The 17,666-nt window shown below is 37.4% G+C and overlaps 2 protein-coding genes across 9 annotated transcripts in view; one reads left to right on the forward strand and one right to left on the reverse strand.

The window, feature by feature from the left end:
• Positions 1-9,638, forward strand: part of SUVH4 (histone-lysine N-methyltransferase, H3 lysine-9 specific SUVH4-like protein) — a 50,687-nt gene extending 41,049 nt beyond the window's left edge. For 2 of the 8 annotated variants that reach the window (XM_010250936.3, XM_088904033.1), the window contains exons 10-16: positions 1,541-1,590; positions 1,689-1,777; positions 2,538-2,697; positions 3,026-3,131; positions 3,225-3,407; positions 6,017-6,262; positions 7,972-8,365. In XM_010250936.3, coding sequence (XP_010249238.2) covers positions 1,541-1,590; positions 1,689-1,777; positions 2,538-2,697; positions 3,026-3,131; positions 3,225-3,407; positions 6,017-6,262; positions 7,972-8,085 — 948 coding nt within the window. In that variant the 3' untranslated portion in view covers positions 8,086-8,365. Of the gene's footprint in view, positions 1-1,540; positions 1,591-1,688; positions 1,778-2,537; positions 2,698-3,025; positions 3,132-3,224; positions 3,458-6,016; positions 6,263-7,971; positions 8,366-9,077 lie in introns of those variants that run through there. The other 6 variants (XM_010250934.3, XM_088904029.1, XM_088904030.1 and 3 more) reach the window with 6 other exon arrangements.
• Positions 9,639-10,426: 788 nt separating this feature from the next.
• On the reverse strand, positions 10,427-12,875 carry LOC104591862 (uncharacterized). The gene is made up of 2 exons (XM_010250932.3): positions 12,563-12,875; positions 10,427-11,249 (listed from the first exon to the last, which is right to left on the reverse strand). Exons 1-2 carry the CDS (start codon positions 12,793-12,795, stop codon positions 10,826-10,828), a joined length of 657 nt encoding a protein of 218 aa, XP_010249234.1. The 5' UTR covers positions 12,796-12,875; the 3' UTR covers positions 10,427-10,825.
• Positions 12,876-17,666: the final 4,791 nt, after the last annotated feature.

Consider the following 17,666-nt stretch of genomic DNA (forward strand, 5'->3'; position numbering starts at 1 on the left):
AGTCAATGGTGATGATGTTTCACCTAAAACAGAAAATGGAAACACTTCTTATTAAGTATAAAATACAGAGCAATCATTAAACAGCATCGGCAACTAAATCTAAAGTGGTAGAAATCATCACCAAATGACAATCAACCAACGTTTTTGCATTTTGGATGTGCTATCAACTACTTCAAAATCAGAGAGCATATATTTGTTGGTATTATTCTGGAATTACAATGCGTCTGTTACTGGTAAAAAGTTAAATAGGAAAAGGAGATCATAGTCAATGGTGATGATGTTTCACCTAAAACAGAAAATGGAAACACTTCTTATTAAGTATAAAATACAGAGCAATCATTAAACAGCATCGGCAATAAATCTAAAGTGGTTGAAATCATCACCAAATGACAATCAACCAACGTTTTTGCATTTTGGATGTGCTATCAACTACTTCAAGATCAGAGAGCATATATTTGTTAGTATTATTCTGGAATTACAATGCGTCTGTATAAGTTCCTTTGTTTCTCTCCCTCCACATACCCCAAGAGGTGCGAAGTGGGCCATGTTCCAAATAATTTTTATCTTTTCTCAATTCATTTAAAATAGACAAATCTTTTCTTTCCAAATGGTCCAACCAGGGCAAAACCAAAGTTTTGCTAAGGGTGCAACTTGGGTTGGCCTGAGTTAACATGTTACACTGTTTCAGGCTTGGGCTCCAGGCTGCACCCATTCAAGATTTGACAAAAGTCCAACCCGAGCCGTCCCGAGTTGCACCCCTAACCCTAAGTTTTGTAAAACACTTTTATAAATGTTGGGAGTGATAGGAGGTGGGCGACCATCTTGATAGAGTGATTGACCCTCAAATTATTTTTTAATGGTTTATATTGGTGGTCCCGTCCAAAAGAACATTATTTTCTCCTTTCCTGGCTCCAACAGTTTGTGTGGGGAACCATGTCCTGTGTTGAAAAACCTGTGTACTCCACTGAACTGGAAGGCCAAGATTGAATGGTCAAATTTGTTGTAGAGGGACATGCCAAATGTGTAAGGAGAGAACTGACCTCCCAAAGAGTAGTTCAGGAATCGACTGATCTTTTTACTGGCTTGCACAATAATACCTTCACCTATGTCCCTCTTTCACATTCTAGATTTTTTTTTTTGATCAGTAACTGTTGAAAGTTTTACTAATGATTTTAGAGCAAATACAAAGTCAAGAAAAGTGGAGTAGACCCCAAAGCATCTGCTCTCTTTCAGCACCCTGTTTTGTTAGCTCATCTAACATTTGAAGAACTAAATTACTTTCTTGATGGCCTTCGGCTTTTACTGAGTATTATTTTTTTAACTGTAATAATTTTGTTTGTTAAATTGTGTCTAGTTTGCTTCCTTTACCTTTGGCTCTTGTCAGATGTAATGTGTTATGTTAAGTTTTCTTGTATCCTTTGCCCTTCCATATCGGGTTGAATTTGGTTGTTCTTTACCTGCCAGTTGCTTCATCACAGATTGCATTTTCTCTTCTTTTTATGGGCACCATTTCTCATTTTCTTTTCTGTTCCTTAGACAGGTTCATTATATTAAATCTCATGCATCAAGGAGTCTTGCAGACTTACGTGGGTATGAAATAATTGATATTGCAAATAAAGTCAGTCTCTTACCTATCGCATGCATGGAACTCCAAATATTGAATTTATTTAACTGGTTTCTTGGCTAAGGTTGGTGTGCAAGGACATAAGTTGCGGTGAAGAAGACATTCCTATTCCAGCCACTAATTTGGTTGATGATCCACCTATTGCTCCCATGGGCAAGTTCTATCCTCTTGAGTCCCCAATGTTCATTATTTGTGCATTGTGTTGCTTAATTTTAGTATTTATTAACAAGGATTTTGTTAGTGTTAGGGGGATTACTAGTCATTGCTGTGTCTTTAGCTCCTAGTTAATATATTGCATTTCTGGGTTAAATGTAATCATTATGGATTTTTTTTTCAAGAACAGGTTTTAAGGTATTATTATACCAGCCAGTTACGTTCTAAAATGCATCCCATATTCCCTGACTATGTTCATTTGTTCTAACATTCGTTTCTACTGAAGAGACGACCAATATGATTTATTCATAGGAACTTACAAAGCATTCCCATATTCATCTAAGGATGTACTTTTTACTTTCATTTCCATTTACTGGGAGCACTTCTCTCTCTCTCTCTCTCTCTCTCTCTCTCTCTCCATTTACTGGGAGCACTTACAAAGCATTCCCATATTCAGATATCTTCTGATTTCTGTTCGGTTTATGTTTTGTTTCTCCTCGTCTTAAAGTGACATACTGATGACATTGTTTCATATTTTTTGTCTTCTTTCTCTTATATCTCTAAGAAATCAATCTCTTTTTGGACTGAAATGGACATAATGGAAGAAAGCCGATTGTTATAGTCATGATGCATGTACATACATGCATGCATGAAAGAACTAAAGGCCTTTCTTCTTGTTTGATGCCATCTTTTAACAAAACTTGTTTTATTTATGAAAGAACTGAAGGCCTCTCTGGTTAATGAATTTCTAAAACTCTAGGATTTACATATCGGAAGTCTATCCAAGTTGCTGAAAGTGTAAAGCTCCCCATGGATGTCTCTGGGTGCAATTGCAGAGGAACCTGTGTTGATCCCAAAACCTGTGCTTGTGCAAGACTTAATGGCTCTGACTTTCCATATGTGCGTCGTGATGGTGGCAGGTGAGAACTGAAATATTTGATATGTAAATTGCTGAAAGATGTGCCCTGGTAATGGTAGCATGCCAAGAACATGATTGTTTGATGGGAACATTCAATAATATGTTATATTTTAACTAGTTTCAGTCAGAGTTTATTCTTTTACTGTATGAATATTACAGTCCGTTTTTAAACCACCTTCTGGAATTAAGTGGTTAGCTTCCTAATGCTTGCACTATTACTGCCTTGTTTACTATGTTCATAAATTTTGTATGTGTGGTTGTTTGAGCTGTAGCTTTTTCTTTGCTTATGTTTTTCATCTAAGTATTTATATCACTTTAATATTTTTCAGATTAATTGAAGCTAAGGATGTTGTATTTGAATGTGGACGAAAATGTGGCTGTGGACCTGGTTGTGTCAACCGAACATCCCAGCGTGGGTTAAAGTATCGTTTGGAGGTTGGTATAATTACCGTGGATTAGCTTGAATCTGGTACTGCAAATATACTGATTCCCATGTATAGCAGTTCTAATTTAGTTGTCTTTCAACAGGTCTTTCGCACTCCAAACAAAGGGTGGGCTGTTAGGTCCTGGGATTCTATTCCTTCAGGGGCACCTGTGTGTGAATACACTGGAATACTCATGAGAACTGATGAATTAGAGAATGTTTCAGAGAACAATTACATATTTGAGATTGACTGCTTACAAACAATGAAAGGGCTCGATGGCAGGGAGGTAATGCTACTGTTACTGAGATTGGATGTGGGAGATCTTTCCAAAAATGAGTATATACCCTTTGACTAAGTGCTCACTGTTTCATTTATTGTTTTTTTTTTTAACATGGACAGACCATCTTAGTCAGCTAATCTGTAACTGATGTGGGCAGGCAAGCAAGTTATAAACAGTATTTCAAGATAACAACAACAGGCAAGGAAATATAGAGCTAGATGTACAAAAGCCAACTTGGTTTGTATAGATTTTCAGAACTGAACCTGAAGTAGAAATCCTCCTGGAAATGCTTTGCTATAGTAGCAATGGCATCAAGCTGGTCTCTTGCATGGACACAGAACAATATAGGGATTGCAAGGCACCCCACACCTGTGGGGTTGACTTAGGGCTGTCAATGGGTTGGTTTTGGTTCGGGACTTCCTGTACTTGTCCCAAGCCAATTGTTAACTGGGACTTGAGACAAAACCAAAGACCTAAATCCATCTTGATTAGTTATCGGGATAATTGGGTCTATCCTGATTGTACTGACATATATCCTGAGAGCCCCAACAGTAAGATAGTCTCGAGTTTATCGACTATGATTAAAGACATATATCGAGAGGTGACAGCCCCAACAGCAAGACAGTCACAACTCCTGAGACAATACACGAAGAATTGAAGTTCCCTCTAAGAGAGCATTATAGAGTCATTGGCTCCTGTATTCTTGTCCCCATAATGAACAACCCAGTGCACTAGGCTCCTGCCAATGCGGGGTCTGGGGAGGGACAGATGTACGCAGCCTTACCCCTTGTACATACAGAGAGGCTGTTCCCAAGATTTGAACTTTGGCCACCTTGGTTGCAAGGGAGTAACCCAACCTTTGTGCCAAGGACCACCCTCAACAATCATTGGCTACAGCTTATCCTGGTTGCACAACTTCACCCTCAACATTTCTTTCCATGTTTTCTTCCTCTAGTCCATTAGCTTTAGTTGTATCAGGCACTTTTCCTTCCTCAGTGTTGTCTATATCATTTTTCTGCTCGTTAAATGTGTCTGCACTTCATTCCTTCTCTTAGGACATTTGTTAGAATGATGTCCCAACTCCATACACTTGAAGCATCAAATAGTGAGATGCCCTTGGCTGCTCTTTCTTGCATTTGAGGTTCCTTCCTGTTCTCCTTAGCTTCATCTCTAAACCTATTAAAAAATAACCTGTAGCTCTGTTGTCTATAATCATGCATGAAAGGACATACTAAATCATACAGTTCCATTTAGCAGCTGCAAATAATCTATGATCTTCCATGAAGCATCAAGGTAAACACATAATGATACAAACTACTGAGTGCAATATAATTCGAATATTAAGTTCAAAACTAGGTTGGAAAAACTGTGGGGCGGGGGTAGGAAGAGAGAGAGTGGGCAGGAACTCTAGCCAATGCCCAGGCATTGGCTTGACAATAATTGTTGCTTGCTAGGTGCACTGAGGGTGATTACTAAAGGCTTTTCGCGAAGGACATGGTGGTCACTGAAAGGTAGGATGAGCTATTCATCTCCAGGATGAGTATATTGATTTAAGATCATTTGAAGAGAAGGGGCTTCAATCTGGCGAGCTACTGTTATTTTTTCTGCGCGGAAGAGCAGCCGGTCTGTCATTTGTTCTCTTGCAAGATTGCAAACTTTATCTTGAAATTTTATTCTTTCCTCTTTGGGGTCAGAAAGCCAAGAACCACAGAAGAACTGTTCTAGTTGGCCAGTGCTGTATTCCATTTTCTGTGTGTTTGGTCATTTGGAATGAAAGGAACAGAAGGTTGTTTGGAAACAAATCAAAGAGCATTTAGGTGTTGGTGGCTTTGGTTGGAAAATTAGTTTGATTGGATTGTTGTTCTCCTAGCTTTTGGTGAAGTTAATCGGGCAGAATTGGGGGAGAGTTTCCGGAATGTACTTGAAATTCAAGCTTGTAGTGTTGATCAGTTTGCACTAGATTAGTTTTTGAGTTGCTATCTTGAGGTGTCATCTTGACACCTCTCAGATTGTATATTCTTTTGGTTGATTAAGCTGCTGCTTTTTAATATATCATTTTTTTATATTGATGACCAAATGTAAATATGATGATGAAGTGGTCTAGGGAGTATGCCAATAAATACACCCGGCTCTTCATCTTGGGGTTACATTATTTCTATAGCATACTATTCTTTTTGCAAAAATGGAAATGCTCGGACTATTGTTTTCATCATTACAACAGCAGAGGAGTCTTTGGGGAAGGATCTCAGATAAAGTTACTCTAGAAGCCATTTATTGGCTTTGTTAGCAACTAGTCTTGTGAAATTTGGCCTGCCTTACATGTAAAACATGGAAGAATTCCAATGACAGTCACTGTGATTTTTTCAAGAGCGTACAATTTGCCATAATAGTGTTAGTGTGTGTATAATGGGGATATTAAAGATGTTATTGAAATGTAACCAATAAAAATACTATTCCTTTTGCACATAAAATGATTGCTTCTTCTTTTACTCTGTTTTTCTACAACCATTTCATTTGTTTGTGTTAGTTATGCCTTGCATGCCAATTTATTGTTTTTTGATAAGTTCATACCAATTTATAGTTATCTGATGGAATTTCAATTTCTTGTCTGATAGAGGCGACTAAGAGATGTATCTATACCTACAACTACTAACCTGGATAGAACAGATGACAAGAAATTAGAAAATGTGCCTGAGTTCTGCATAGATGCAGCCTCTGTTGGCAATGTAGCCAGATTCATCAATCACAGCTGTGAGCCTAATCTCTTTGTCCAGTGTGTTTTGAGTTCCCATCATGATATCAAACTTGCTCGAGTAATGTTATTTGCTGCTGACAACATTCCCCCTTTGCAGGTAAGACAAGTAAGTTTTTTGTTTATTATACTTTCTAAGTAAGACAAATAAGTCTTGAATGGCATGTTTTTTAATAAACTCTAAATTTTTTATTGGTATCTGCTAGAAATATCCTCCATCAAGTTCTTTGGCAATCTGTTCCTTGAGAGCAGATTTCTGTATGTAACTCCAAAAAATTTCAAATCAACTAATACATATCTTATAATGTCTATTGTTGTTTGTTTTGTATTCTCCTCTGTTCAGTTTCATGGGCAGTGCCAGATTCAGCTCACTATAACTTTTTACAGATCCTTCACATCCATTCTAACTCCTCTGAGTCTGAGTCATCCATCCCAATCTCAGAAGTTCTGTATACCACAAAGAATTTTTATTATTCATCTCTCTTGCAACATTCCATACAAAAACCCCTGCTTATCATCACACCATTGATGCTATAGCGTTTAATTCTAAACATATCAACAAAAGAGGAAAACTACCTCTGCTTATCATCAAACAGATTCATCTCGGTTACAGGACAGTATGAAACAAATAACCATGAAGCAAATATATCAACGAAAGGAACGGGTGACAAGTTTTGTGGATGAAGAGCAGAAAAACAAAATCAATAAAATGAGAACTTACAGATCTTGGATTCACCAAAAAAAACAAAATTAATAAAATGAACTAACAGAACTTGGGTTCACTGAAAAATCAAAATCAATAAAATGAGAACTAACAGTTCTTGGGTTCACCAAAATCAATAAAATGAACTAACAGATCTATTGGTATGAAAAAAAAGGAATACCTGATGCTGGAAAAGTCGTTGGAGGAAGGTAGACCATAGACCGTTGCTCACCGGTCTCTTGACTTAATGTTGAATGATGCTCACCCTGTAATATGTGGTGGTGGGAAGAATTGAAGAAAGATGTTGGGACCCTAACAGAGAAGAGATTGAATAGGGCTTGGGTTTATTTGAGCAAAATCTTCAATTTAACCCTATTCGCGAATGGGGTGCTGTTCTCACTCAGGAATGGCTCATTTCTCTTGTTTTCTTTTTTGCCAAACGCGTTTCTGTTCTGCGGGAATGCCGGGAACAGGAGAAACGCTCTCACAGAACGTTGCCAAACGGGGCCTACTGATAACCCTACATACATGATTCAGAAACCCCAAAAGGATCTCTACCCCAACTAGAAATCTGGAATAAGTGCTCCTCATGCTGACATTGAAAGGTAGAGAGACCATTGAGAGAGAGAGAGAGAGAGAGAGGCCAGGGGAGGGGGGGAGAGTTTCTTGTAGTTTATAAATTTTTGAAAAAGTTCATCAAATACTATATTTTTTTCACAGAAAAATGTTGTCTGTGCACCAATAAAATTCTCAAAGTGACTGAAGGTATTCATAACAACTTGAAATGTCTAGGTTTTGAACTTCTAACATTGGTTTGATTCCTGAACGTTTGGTATCTTGAAAATTTTATGGAACTGCTTTTCTATATCTTCTGTTGTTTTTTATTAATATGTATCATCTTAAATGTGTACTCAAGCGTCAAATTGGGATCATTGTAAAATGATTCTATTAGGCCTTTACATATATGGGATAAATGTTTAAGGTGATTACTTTGTATTCCCATGCCCTATCTACATAAAAAAACTGCTCATGTCCTCTTTCAGATTTGTCTTAGCTTAGTTCTTGGATTAAATTGACAGAATTTTGGAGTAATATTGTTTGCATTTTTTATGCAGGAGCTTACATATGACTATGGTTATGTCCTTGATAGTGTAATGGGTGCAAATGGTGAGATAAAAAAGATGCCATGCTATTGTGGTGCAGTAGACTGTCGGAAACGTCTTTACTAGGTGATCAATTATGATTTTTTTTTTCATTCTTGTATGCTTTCCCATGCTATTGTGGTCAGCATTTTCAATGTGTTTTTTTTTTGCATAATGAGGATCCATGACTTGACACATGTCAATTCTTGTAATCTTAATACCTAGTACTGTGTATTTGTATTTGGGTGGAGGGTCTGGGATTCTCCATTTTTTCCCCTTTTAATACACTTATACGAATATAAGTGTATTATCAGCATTTTGTAATGATAGTAAAAGATATAATTATTGGGTGTTCCATTGTGCTTCACTTCCTTGGACATTCATCATTCTCTTATTAGTTTATATACATAAACAAAACGGTGGAGTCATGTTTTTGTTTTTAAGTTAATTCTTGTTGTATTTATTCTATCCTTAGAACAGTGAAATAGCATCTGCCCTTCTGCTCACCTACGGTTGATTGTGATTTACTTTATCATCCTGTACTGGAATAAATGCCGAGATAAAAGTAATGCCTTCTCTGGGGTCCCCCTAGGCACAGGTATAGTATTCTTAAAATTATCATCATCATTATGATGTTTTAAAGGGGGAAATGTACAATGGACCACGGGGTCCCACCCGATTGAACTGTGCAAAGTATGTTTAATGGAAGTTGGTAATAAATGTACACTATTGCTGTTTATATCCATAAAAATGTAACCTAGGTCTCCGGTCTATTATTTTCCTTGCAAAATTTTTCTTGTTGCCATTGAAGAGGTGTAGGGGAGTAGATTTGGATATCGGTTTGAGTTTCTTTTTCGCCTTTTCTCATGGGGATGTTTGTTTTTCTCTGTGCTCATTATGCTCATTATGGCTGAATCGATTGTCATGAGTGCTGTCTTCCTTTAAACTCAGCTTCTGGATTACTTTTAAGCATTTAGACAATGTGAGTCAGGTAGAATGTTGCAAAAATGCTTTGGGATTTGCTTTAGGTTTTTTTTATTGTCCATGACCCGATTTCTCTTCTAATCTCTTGAATCCAGCCAGAAAACATAGGTTGAGGAGTAGTTTCTATTCCTCTTCCCCAACGACTTGATCCCTGTGAAGTATAAATAAAATCCATGGATCAGATGTTTATGAACACTTGTACACACAAAGGAATGCTCCAGTTGGGAGACTGAAGAATGCTCCGGTTCAATAGAGTGGATCTCCTGAAAGCAGAAACTCTGCCAACAGACTGAAAGTACACGTCTCATAAATTTAACATACATGTATGCAATATATTAGCAATGATCAGCTGGATGCTGTGCGCTCAAAGTTTTGCATTCGGATTAGATCTCCCCAAGGCAAAAGATTGCACCAGCACTCTGAAAGCATGAACATCCAGTCGCACTTTGGGAATATCTCCTGCATGAAGATCAATTGCTGCCAGTTGGGCATTTGATTGCAAAATTGGTATTTTATTCAGGCAAATGCTAGTATGTGGAAATTTATGATGTGAGAGCTCAACTGCGATCATACAACCCCTTTGCATGAGTCCGAGTCAGTTCTGCATAGTATGTTTCTCCCACTACTATAACTTTCTTATTTATCATCCACTTGATCAGAACATGGGCCTCCCTAGGTTTTTAATGGCAATGGCCTGTAGCTCAAGGATAGTGCTTTCTATAACTTAGGGTGGTGCAATTTTTAGTTGATTATAGGAAAAATGTACCCTATGCTTTGGGTCTAGTGCCACTTTGGTCCCCGGACTTCAAATCATGACAATCCAGTATCTGAACTTTTAAAATGTGCCAATCCAGTACCTATCATTAATCAGTCATTGAGTTGCATTTGAAAAGACAAAAGCCATATCACCTAATTTTCTTTGTTAATCATCCAAATGTTGGCAAAAAATAAACAGTCATAAATCCTTGCCTCTTTTATTTAAGAAAGTTGAGGTCACGTTTCAGTGGGCATTTTAGTGACATTTTTTTTTGAATAGAAGGGGCAAGGATATGGGACTGTTCATTTTTTATAAACACATGGATGGTTGATCAAGAAAATTAGATAACACTTAACTAATTAACAAATTGGTTAATGTTAGGTGTTAAATTAACACATTTTAAAAGTTTGGATACTGAATTGTCACGTTTTAAAGTTTGGGGATTAAAATAACAATAGACCTAAAGTACATAATACTAATCAAAAATTTTCCCTTGATTATTTTACTAGAAAAAATAAAATAAAAAACGATGCCAGTTTTCTTTGTTTCATACTCGGGGTTTCAGAGAAGGATTTTTTAAGGTTTTATAAGAGATTCTCTCCAATATGTAATTATTGAATTAGGTAGATTTCGATCTATTTCCACGAGTCACCCACTCACCTTTTACTCCGAGTCCCCTGTAATGTGAAAGTACTAATACTTGATACCCTAAAGAAAATAACTACGTGCAATTTATGTTTTAAAGCAATCATACAACGAAATATTTAGGAGTAAAGTCGGTGCCAACTGCTTAGGAAATTTCTCAAATTGTGCTTTTTCTTTAAAAGTGGTAGAACAATTTCGTATCTTCTTGGTGGGAGAGCTCAAGGACCAGCCGGTTACCCACTTTTGGTCTCGATAGAATTTGAGTATTTGTCTGCCACTGAGGTCCTAAAAAGATGATGGACCCAAATAACAAAGTGGATGATTAATGAAGAAGAAAACAAGGTTGCGAGTCTTATGACTTATGCCTAAGAATAGGAAACTCAAAGCGGGAGGATTAATGAATATGGGTGGGGATATCACTTGACAAAATAAGCCCAATTACTACTTGCCAAACCATAACAACACTTCGTTAACGCGGTTTTCGTATTCATAGGGCGAGTTGTAGCCTGCTACGCTATAGGGCTGAGGTTCACCACCACCACCACCATGTCTTGAGGAAATTGCAGACTCCCAGGGTGTGCCCTTGAGGCTCTTCCTTAAGAATACAAATTGTAGAGGAATGTTGGAGTCGTCCATGAAGCCTCCAAATCGACGAACGGCAGCATAACGATGCTTAGGCAGCTTTACTGGGTGAACCTGATCTGAGAGAGGAGGATTTTTCTGATACTTCTGGGGCACATAGAAGTGGACAACGAAGGTCGAGTTACAGAAAGGTCCCTTTGACGGGAAAATGTCGACTAGTACCGGTGCCGTCATATCGATTTTTGTTCCTCCATGATTCATCCCTTGAATGTAGGCAAATAAACTGAAAAGACAGGTATCAGAACAAGCCCAATGTAGATTGAGCTATAAAACATTTAAAAGGTGAAAAACCCTTACTCTATATATTAATGTCCACCCGTAAATTGACATCAAAATTCCGAACTTGACACTCACCCAACTGTAGTTTGGGCCTAAAAATTTTGACCATGGGCTTAACCATCTTTCTCCCTTAATCCCTTTAGTTTTTTAGGTAGTGAAGATGAGCTCAGGTTAATAGAGGTTAGAGAATTTAAACTATAACTTGTATTACTATTGTCCCATTGTGGTTTGTACTAGGGAGACTCGGTTGGTTATACTTTTCCTGCTAAAAAAGAAATTGTCAGTCATCGACACACATAAAACTTAAAAGCGCAACTTTATCTTTTCCTTGGGACATCATGTTGTGGCAAATGATTAGTTCCTGAAACCTCTCCCTATTTGTTGTTTGTCTTTACTAAAAAGCAACTCTAGGAAGTGAGATTGCTATTTCAGACAAATTTCTTTTTTCTTTTTACTTTTCTATCTTCCTAACGATCACACCAATGTCATGCCGTCAGATGCGAATATAGTTAGTGGGGTCTTGTGAAGGATCACCGGGATCTTTTTTACCGTGTAACTTGGGTAGATTGTGGTCTCTCCGATTTGTTGGATTGGTGCCACCGTGCCAGTCATTCCATGTCAGGCGGATTCTCCGCACAGGATGTATATATGTGGTGGTGTTTGAAATTAATGTCATTTATTTTTGAGAAAATGGTGCTATATTTTGGGGAATAAAATAGTTTTTCTTTGTATCATTGATGTTGTGCCCTACAAGCATTTTCAATGGTTTTTAGTCAGAAATCGTAGTTCCACTGTAGAATTGGAGGTAGGTGTTAAATTGGAATTGATGCCAATTTACTAATTGGTATGAGTGTTATAGGTGAAAATATTTATAATTTTAAATTATTGTATATCTAAAAAAATATTTAAAAAAAAAAACACATAACCAAACATCAGGTGTTATTTGAAAAATGAATTTTGGACGTGATACCATTTAAAAAAAAAATATTACCCCATTCCAAACACCAGCTTATGATGAGTAAAGCCTATGAAGACAGTGACCCACCAATAACCAATCAACCCCAAGGAATGATCCACAGGCAAGAGAAATAAGAAAATGATTTGGTGTGTGCGTCCAATAAACGCCCTACATGCACATCTCAGCATGTATTGGAAATATCTTTTGAAGTTGTCAGCGGGAGATATTTTCAATACACGGTGGAGATATGTATGCTGTGGGCAGATGTGAATTGGGTGGGGAGGGGGAAGAGCGCATACGTGTTGAAGCCGCTACCAACAGCTTCCTTGTAGGAGCTGGAGTTGATGGGTGGCGTAGACATCCACACGGAGTTCCTGTAACTTCTTATTTCCAAGTTGTTTTGGTGGTGAATCACCTCATATGGAGCACACTCGATACTTCTGCAGTTGACGGGCTTCTCATAAGCTATGACTGCAACCAAAGGCGACAACAGAAGAAGCAAACTAAGGCCATTAACGATAAGTGAGGCCATTGGGATAATGGCTTGAAGCAGTACTAGTAGCACTACAGGATGACGAATCCTCCCAGTGAAGTGACAAGCAAGTTCTAAGATCACAACAAGCTTTATTCCTTATGTAGAAGGCTTTAATGTGCGATGTGTGGTGGTGGTGATTCGTGTGATTTGAGTGGCTGCATGAGCTCCAGCATTACATGCAATGCTTGCTCAGAACCTGTTTGACTTTTGAACTCACAGGACACAAATCTAATCAAATGTCCAATCTTTCCAAACATTTGAATGAAGCGAGAGGTCCCATTGCCATTTGCTAGCGAGTGCCCCACGAGCTGCAAGTTGTATAGATATGACGGGCCTGCAGTTGCACACCACAGAACTGCAAAAACAGCCATCCTGACCAGTGTTTTGTGATGCCCTAGTTTCACAACCACTTATGCTGGTTTGGCAGAAAATAAGAGAGTTGTGATGCCCTAATTTTACAACCACTTACGCTGGTTTGGCAGAAAATAAGAGAGAGAGAGAGTTCATGTAAACTTCTTAATAAATTTATACTTTAAATAATTTTAATAATATAACTAAGTGTTTTAAAACCCGGCTGTTTAAGAGGCTTGTGATACAGATATTGGCACTAATTAGGACTGTGACTAATTCCTAAGCGTCTGTTTGACATTGATGTCATTGCTCCAGATAATGGTGATACATCAGTGCCACGTCAGAAAAAATTGTATTTTAGGAAATGCCTATTTGTTTGTAACTGTTATTTTATAAAAAATGGTGTTCTAAGTCACGCCTTGGAAATCGAGAAAGTGTGGTTTAAAGCAATGCCGAATTTGGCATTTTCTCAGATTGCAGCTCGTTGTTGCCAATGAGGACGTGATGTGACAATGACATGGACTTCCTATAATGGGTACCAGTGCTGAAAACAAACATGGAGTACTGGTACTAAACAAAAAATGTTGTTGTTGCTCCAGGAAACGTACTACCTAGCAGCAATGTTTCCAAATAGAAAAAAACATTGTTTTCCAACCCACACATTAGCAGCATCTGCAACATCAATGCCAAACATATACTAATTCAACCGGTCAGGTCATTGATAGATTAAAAACATTTATACAATTAAGTTTTAGGGGTTTTTACCACCCACTCCACCTCAGAATTCATAATTGGATTGTACGGTTTGGGTTAGTGTCAAGGGGGGAAGATTCTCAAGGGGAGATGCTTATAGGGAGAGCTGGGAATAAATACATTTGGGAAAATAATTTCCTAATTCTAAAATGGAGTGAACCGTAAAAGGGCTTTAATTTTAAAGGAAAATTCCCAATTAGTACCCTGTACTTTGGGCCTAGTATTATTTTGGTCATCGACCTTTAAAATGCAACAATTCAGTATACAAACTTTCAAAACATATCAATCCAGTACCTACCATTAACTAGTTGTTAACCAGCCATCAAATAGTATTTGAAAAGGACATAAATGCCCTTTGAGTGTCATCTAATTTTCTTTATAAATCATCCAAACGTTGATAAAAAAAATAACAGTCTCAAATCATTGCCTCTTCTATTCAAGAAAGTTTGGGTCACCAGAATGCCTATTGAGACATGACCCCAACTTTCTTGAATAGAAAAGGTAAGGATTTGGGACCGTTAATTTTTTGTCAACATTTGGATGATTTATAAAAGAAATTATCTGATACTCAAAGGGCATTTGTGTCTTTTTTTAAATGCTATTTAATGGCTGGTTAACAACTAGTTAATGGTAGATACTGGATTGACATGTTTTGAGAATTCGGGTACTAAATTGTCACATTTTAAAGTTCAAGGATCATAATAACATTAGGCCCAAAGTACAAGGTACTAATTGAGAATTTTCCCAAATTTTAATCGGAAAAGTATGGATTATGGATATGCCCATTGCAGATATCTGAATTCCACATGCCCGCCCTTAAATTGGCATTAATTCCAAGTTGGCACCTACTCCAACTAACTTACTTTGGGCGTAAGAATTCTGACCCTGGGCTAAACCGTCATTCTCCCAATTTTAATAAGGGGTGCAACAATGGCCAATGTGCATGCAAAACCATGAGCCATTCGGCCACGGGCCACCCCGGATCCAATCAATCCATAGGCAAGTCAAGGTGATGAACCTTGGCCCGGGATATTTATGATCCCACATCCCAGCGATCATATATGGGTCCACCAACTCTGTGCTGCCCGACTCAAAGATGCTTTCTCAATTCAGAATTCACAGGAAATACTATCTTCGCCCACCCCAATGGCCGGCCTGGTTTGCCTCTTATGCACACCAAGAGTTCCAAGAATAAAAACATGTTAGAAATGGGATTAATTGATGGCTAAATGCTAATCCCCCTTTTCTTCATCTTTTTGTCCTTTAGTTTTGTGCTTAAGAGGCCCGCAACCTCTTTGCGCTATCACTTTTAGTCGCAGACGAATATATAAATTAATGGCAATAGTCCCCTCCATAGACTTTTTCATAGACCAATTTGTCAAAGATTTTACCGTCCAAGAGAAAGCATACAAAAGACTGGAAGGTTACGTTGTTTTCAATTCTCATCAGGTCACCCACATAGGCTTGAGTCTGTCATGGTCATCAAGATTTTCCAAATGGGAGATCCCTCTGCCTAGTGCTGGTGGTTGGTTGTCCACTCCTCTCTATTACATTACACGGCTTGCCATTTGCCACCTTGCTGCGCATACGCACGGTTCTGGATCTATTACCCATAAATTGTTTTCACATCTCTATTCACAGAACAATACCATCGTATGTATTGAAAACATCTTCCCATGAATTAAAAGGTAAATATTCTCAATATGTAGCTGAATCTCTCTTGTATGTAGAGATGTGAAAATAATTTATGGATAGCATATCCTAACCCGGTGAGCACAGTCGCTCCTCATCCTTGCTTGGTTTTTATTCTCTCGAAAATTTGGAAGTTAGCCCATAAACCATAACTTCCTCTTTATCCCTGCTGCTCTTGCTGTCTTTGCACTATTGGCCTTGGCCTTTTATGGAATATGCCATCAATCCTTCAATTGTCACCCAAGACCAGGCTGGCCATGTTTTTCTTCCATTTTTCCCCTCATATTTTGATGGTTGACTATCTAACTGGTAACATTTAACATGAACTTGTGTGTGCATGAGAGAGAGAGAAAAATTGCCACATGAAAGATAGATTCCTTCCATAGTAGTCTATATCTCTTTGTCAATGATTCAATTATATATTTTTGTTATAAATTTATTTTTATTAATTATGTATCTTTATTATAAATTTTTAATAATTGTTGGAAATTAAACTATTATTATTTATTAAAAATTAGATTTAATTTAATTAAAATTAATAATTATTATTTTTTATATTATAAAAAATTATTAAAAATAGTTATAAATTATAAAAACATAAATAACTATTGATTTTTAAGAAATTAAAATAAAAAAATGTTTATTCTTTTATATTTTTATTATTTCACTTTTAACCTAATAAATCCTGTTCATCATATGGGTCCCCACTAATAGCTAACTATTTTCTATCGTATAATAAAACAATGTGATACATAAAAAATTAACAGAAAAAATATGTTATTTTGATGCAATAATAGAAGAAGGGGTTAGAGGTTGGTTTTCTTTCGTCTCTCTTCCTTTTTTTTTTTTTTTTAGGGAAAGAAATTAGTCTACACACAACACCTCATCAATCCAATCTGGAATCCCGAAGTCAATCTATTTATCCAACATGTGTGTACTTACTACGCGATATTCTAGCCCAGTGACCAACCAACCTTAAACAAGTCACAACAGTCCAGAAAATTAGCGTTTTCATCCAGAATACAGTTCAGGGCGTCCCTGAACGGGCGTTCTCCCTCCTGTTAAGGATGGGGCCTACCATGGTTATCATAGATACACCAAGGTTGCGTGTTTTGTGATTGTTTTGAATAATCTTCAGATTCTAGACACCAGATAAAGACCAAAAAGAAAAGAAAGAAAACATCTCTGTCACTTTTGGTTGACACGTGTCGCTTATCCACTTTGTCTCTTACCACCTAAACCCCATGAAAATCCAGATCTCATTTCGAGATTAAGATTAGATTATTAAGATATTGCCTAAAAAAATAATGATTTTGTAGACCTTATGAATTCGTAGAAAAGCACATAAGTCCAACACAACCACCTTCCTACGTTGTTGATTAGGCTCACAAACCCTAATTACACCAATATTACAATTATAATAATACCAAACACGCCTCTTCTTCCTTTGTTTTAGATGGGACTGCTAACCCTACTACCATCCAGATTCCAGACTCACTTTGAAATGGTCACATTCAATGGGCCGAGGCCCATACAAGTTTTTCCTTTTTCGTAAAGGCCCATATGTTAATTACCATGATTCTTTTGAATGGATTTGAATTGCTTATTAAAAAGCAAAGCTGATTGTAATCTTCCACCGAATTGTGGATTTTTTTTTTTTTTAATTTTTGATCACCACATGTCTGAAAAGCCTGGAGTGGCCACCAAAGTAACTAATGCAATTTGTGTAAGGTCCACAGCTATCATTCCGATTTCCAAACAAACCATCAGCTTGGACTTGCATTCTACACCAAGCATATTACCATTAAGATCAACATTGGATGGCCTCAAGATTTCATGGTAATTAAATGCACTAAATTAATGGGTCGTGGAGGGGACACTCCTCTCCATTAAACTGAGCCCAGACCCAGTAGTGCTGTGTATGCCATAATAAGAAAGATAGGGAACCTTTTTTTTTTTTTTCCAGGTCCACAAACAACCAAGGTACACATGATAAAACCTTTGCTTAGGGGCACAAAGCCACTTGATCAGGATTTCTAATTAAAAGGCTCCATCAATTTGCCCGAATCTGC

Source organism: Nelumbo nucifera, chromosome 4 (genome assembly GCF_055504915.1).
Source record: "Nelumbo nucifera cultivar China Antique chromosome 4, China Antique-T2T, whole genome shotgun sequence".
NCBI classification, from domain to species: domain Eukaryota; kingdom Viridiplantae; phylum Streptophyta; class Magnoliopsida; order Proteales; family Nelumbonaceae; genus Nelumbo; species Nelumbo nucifera.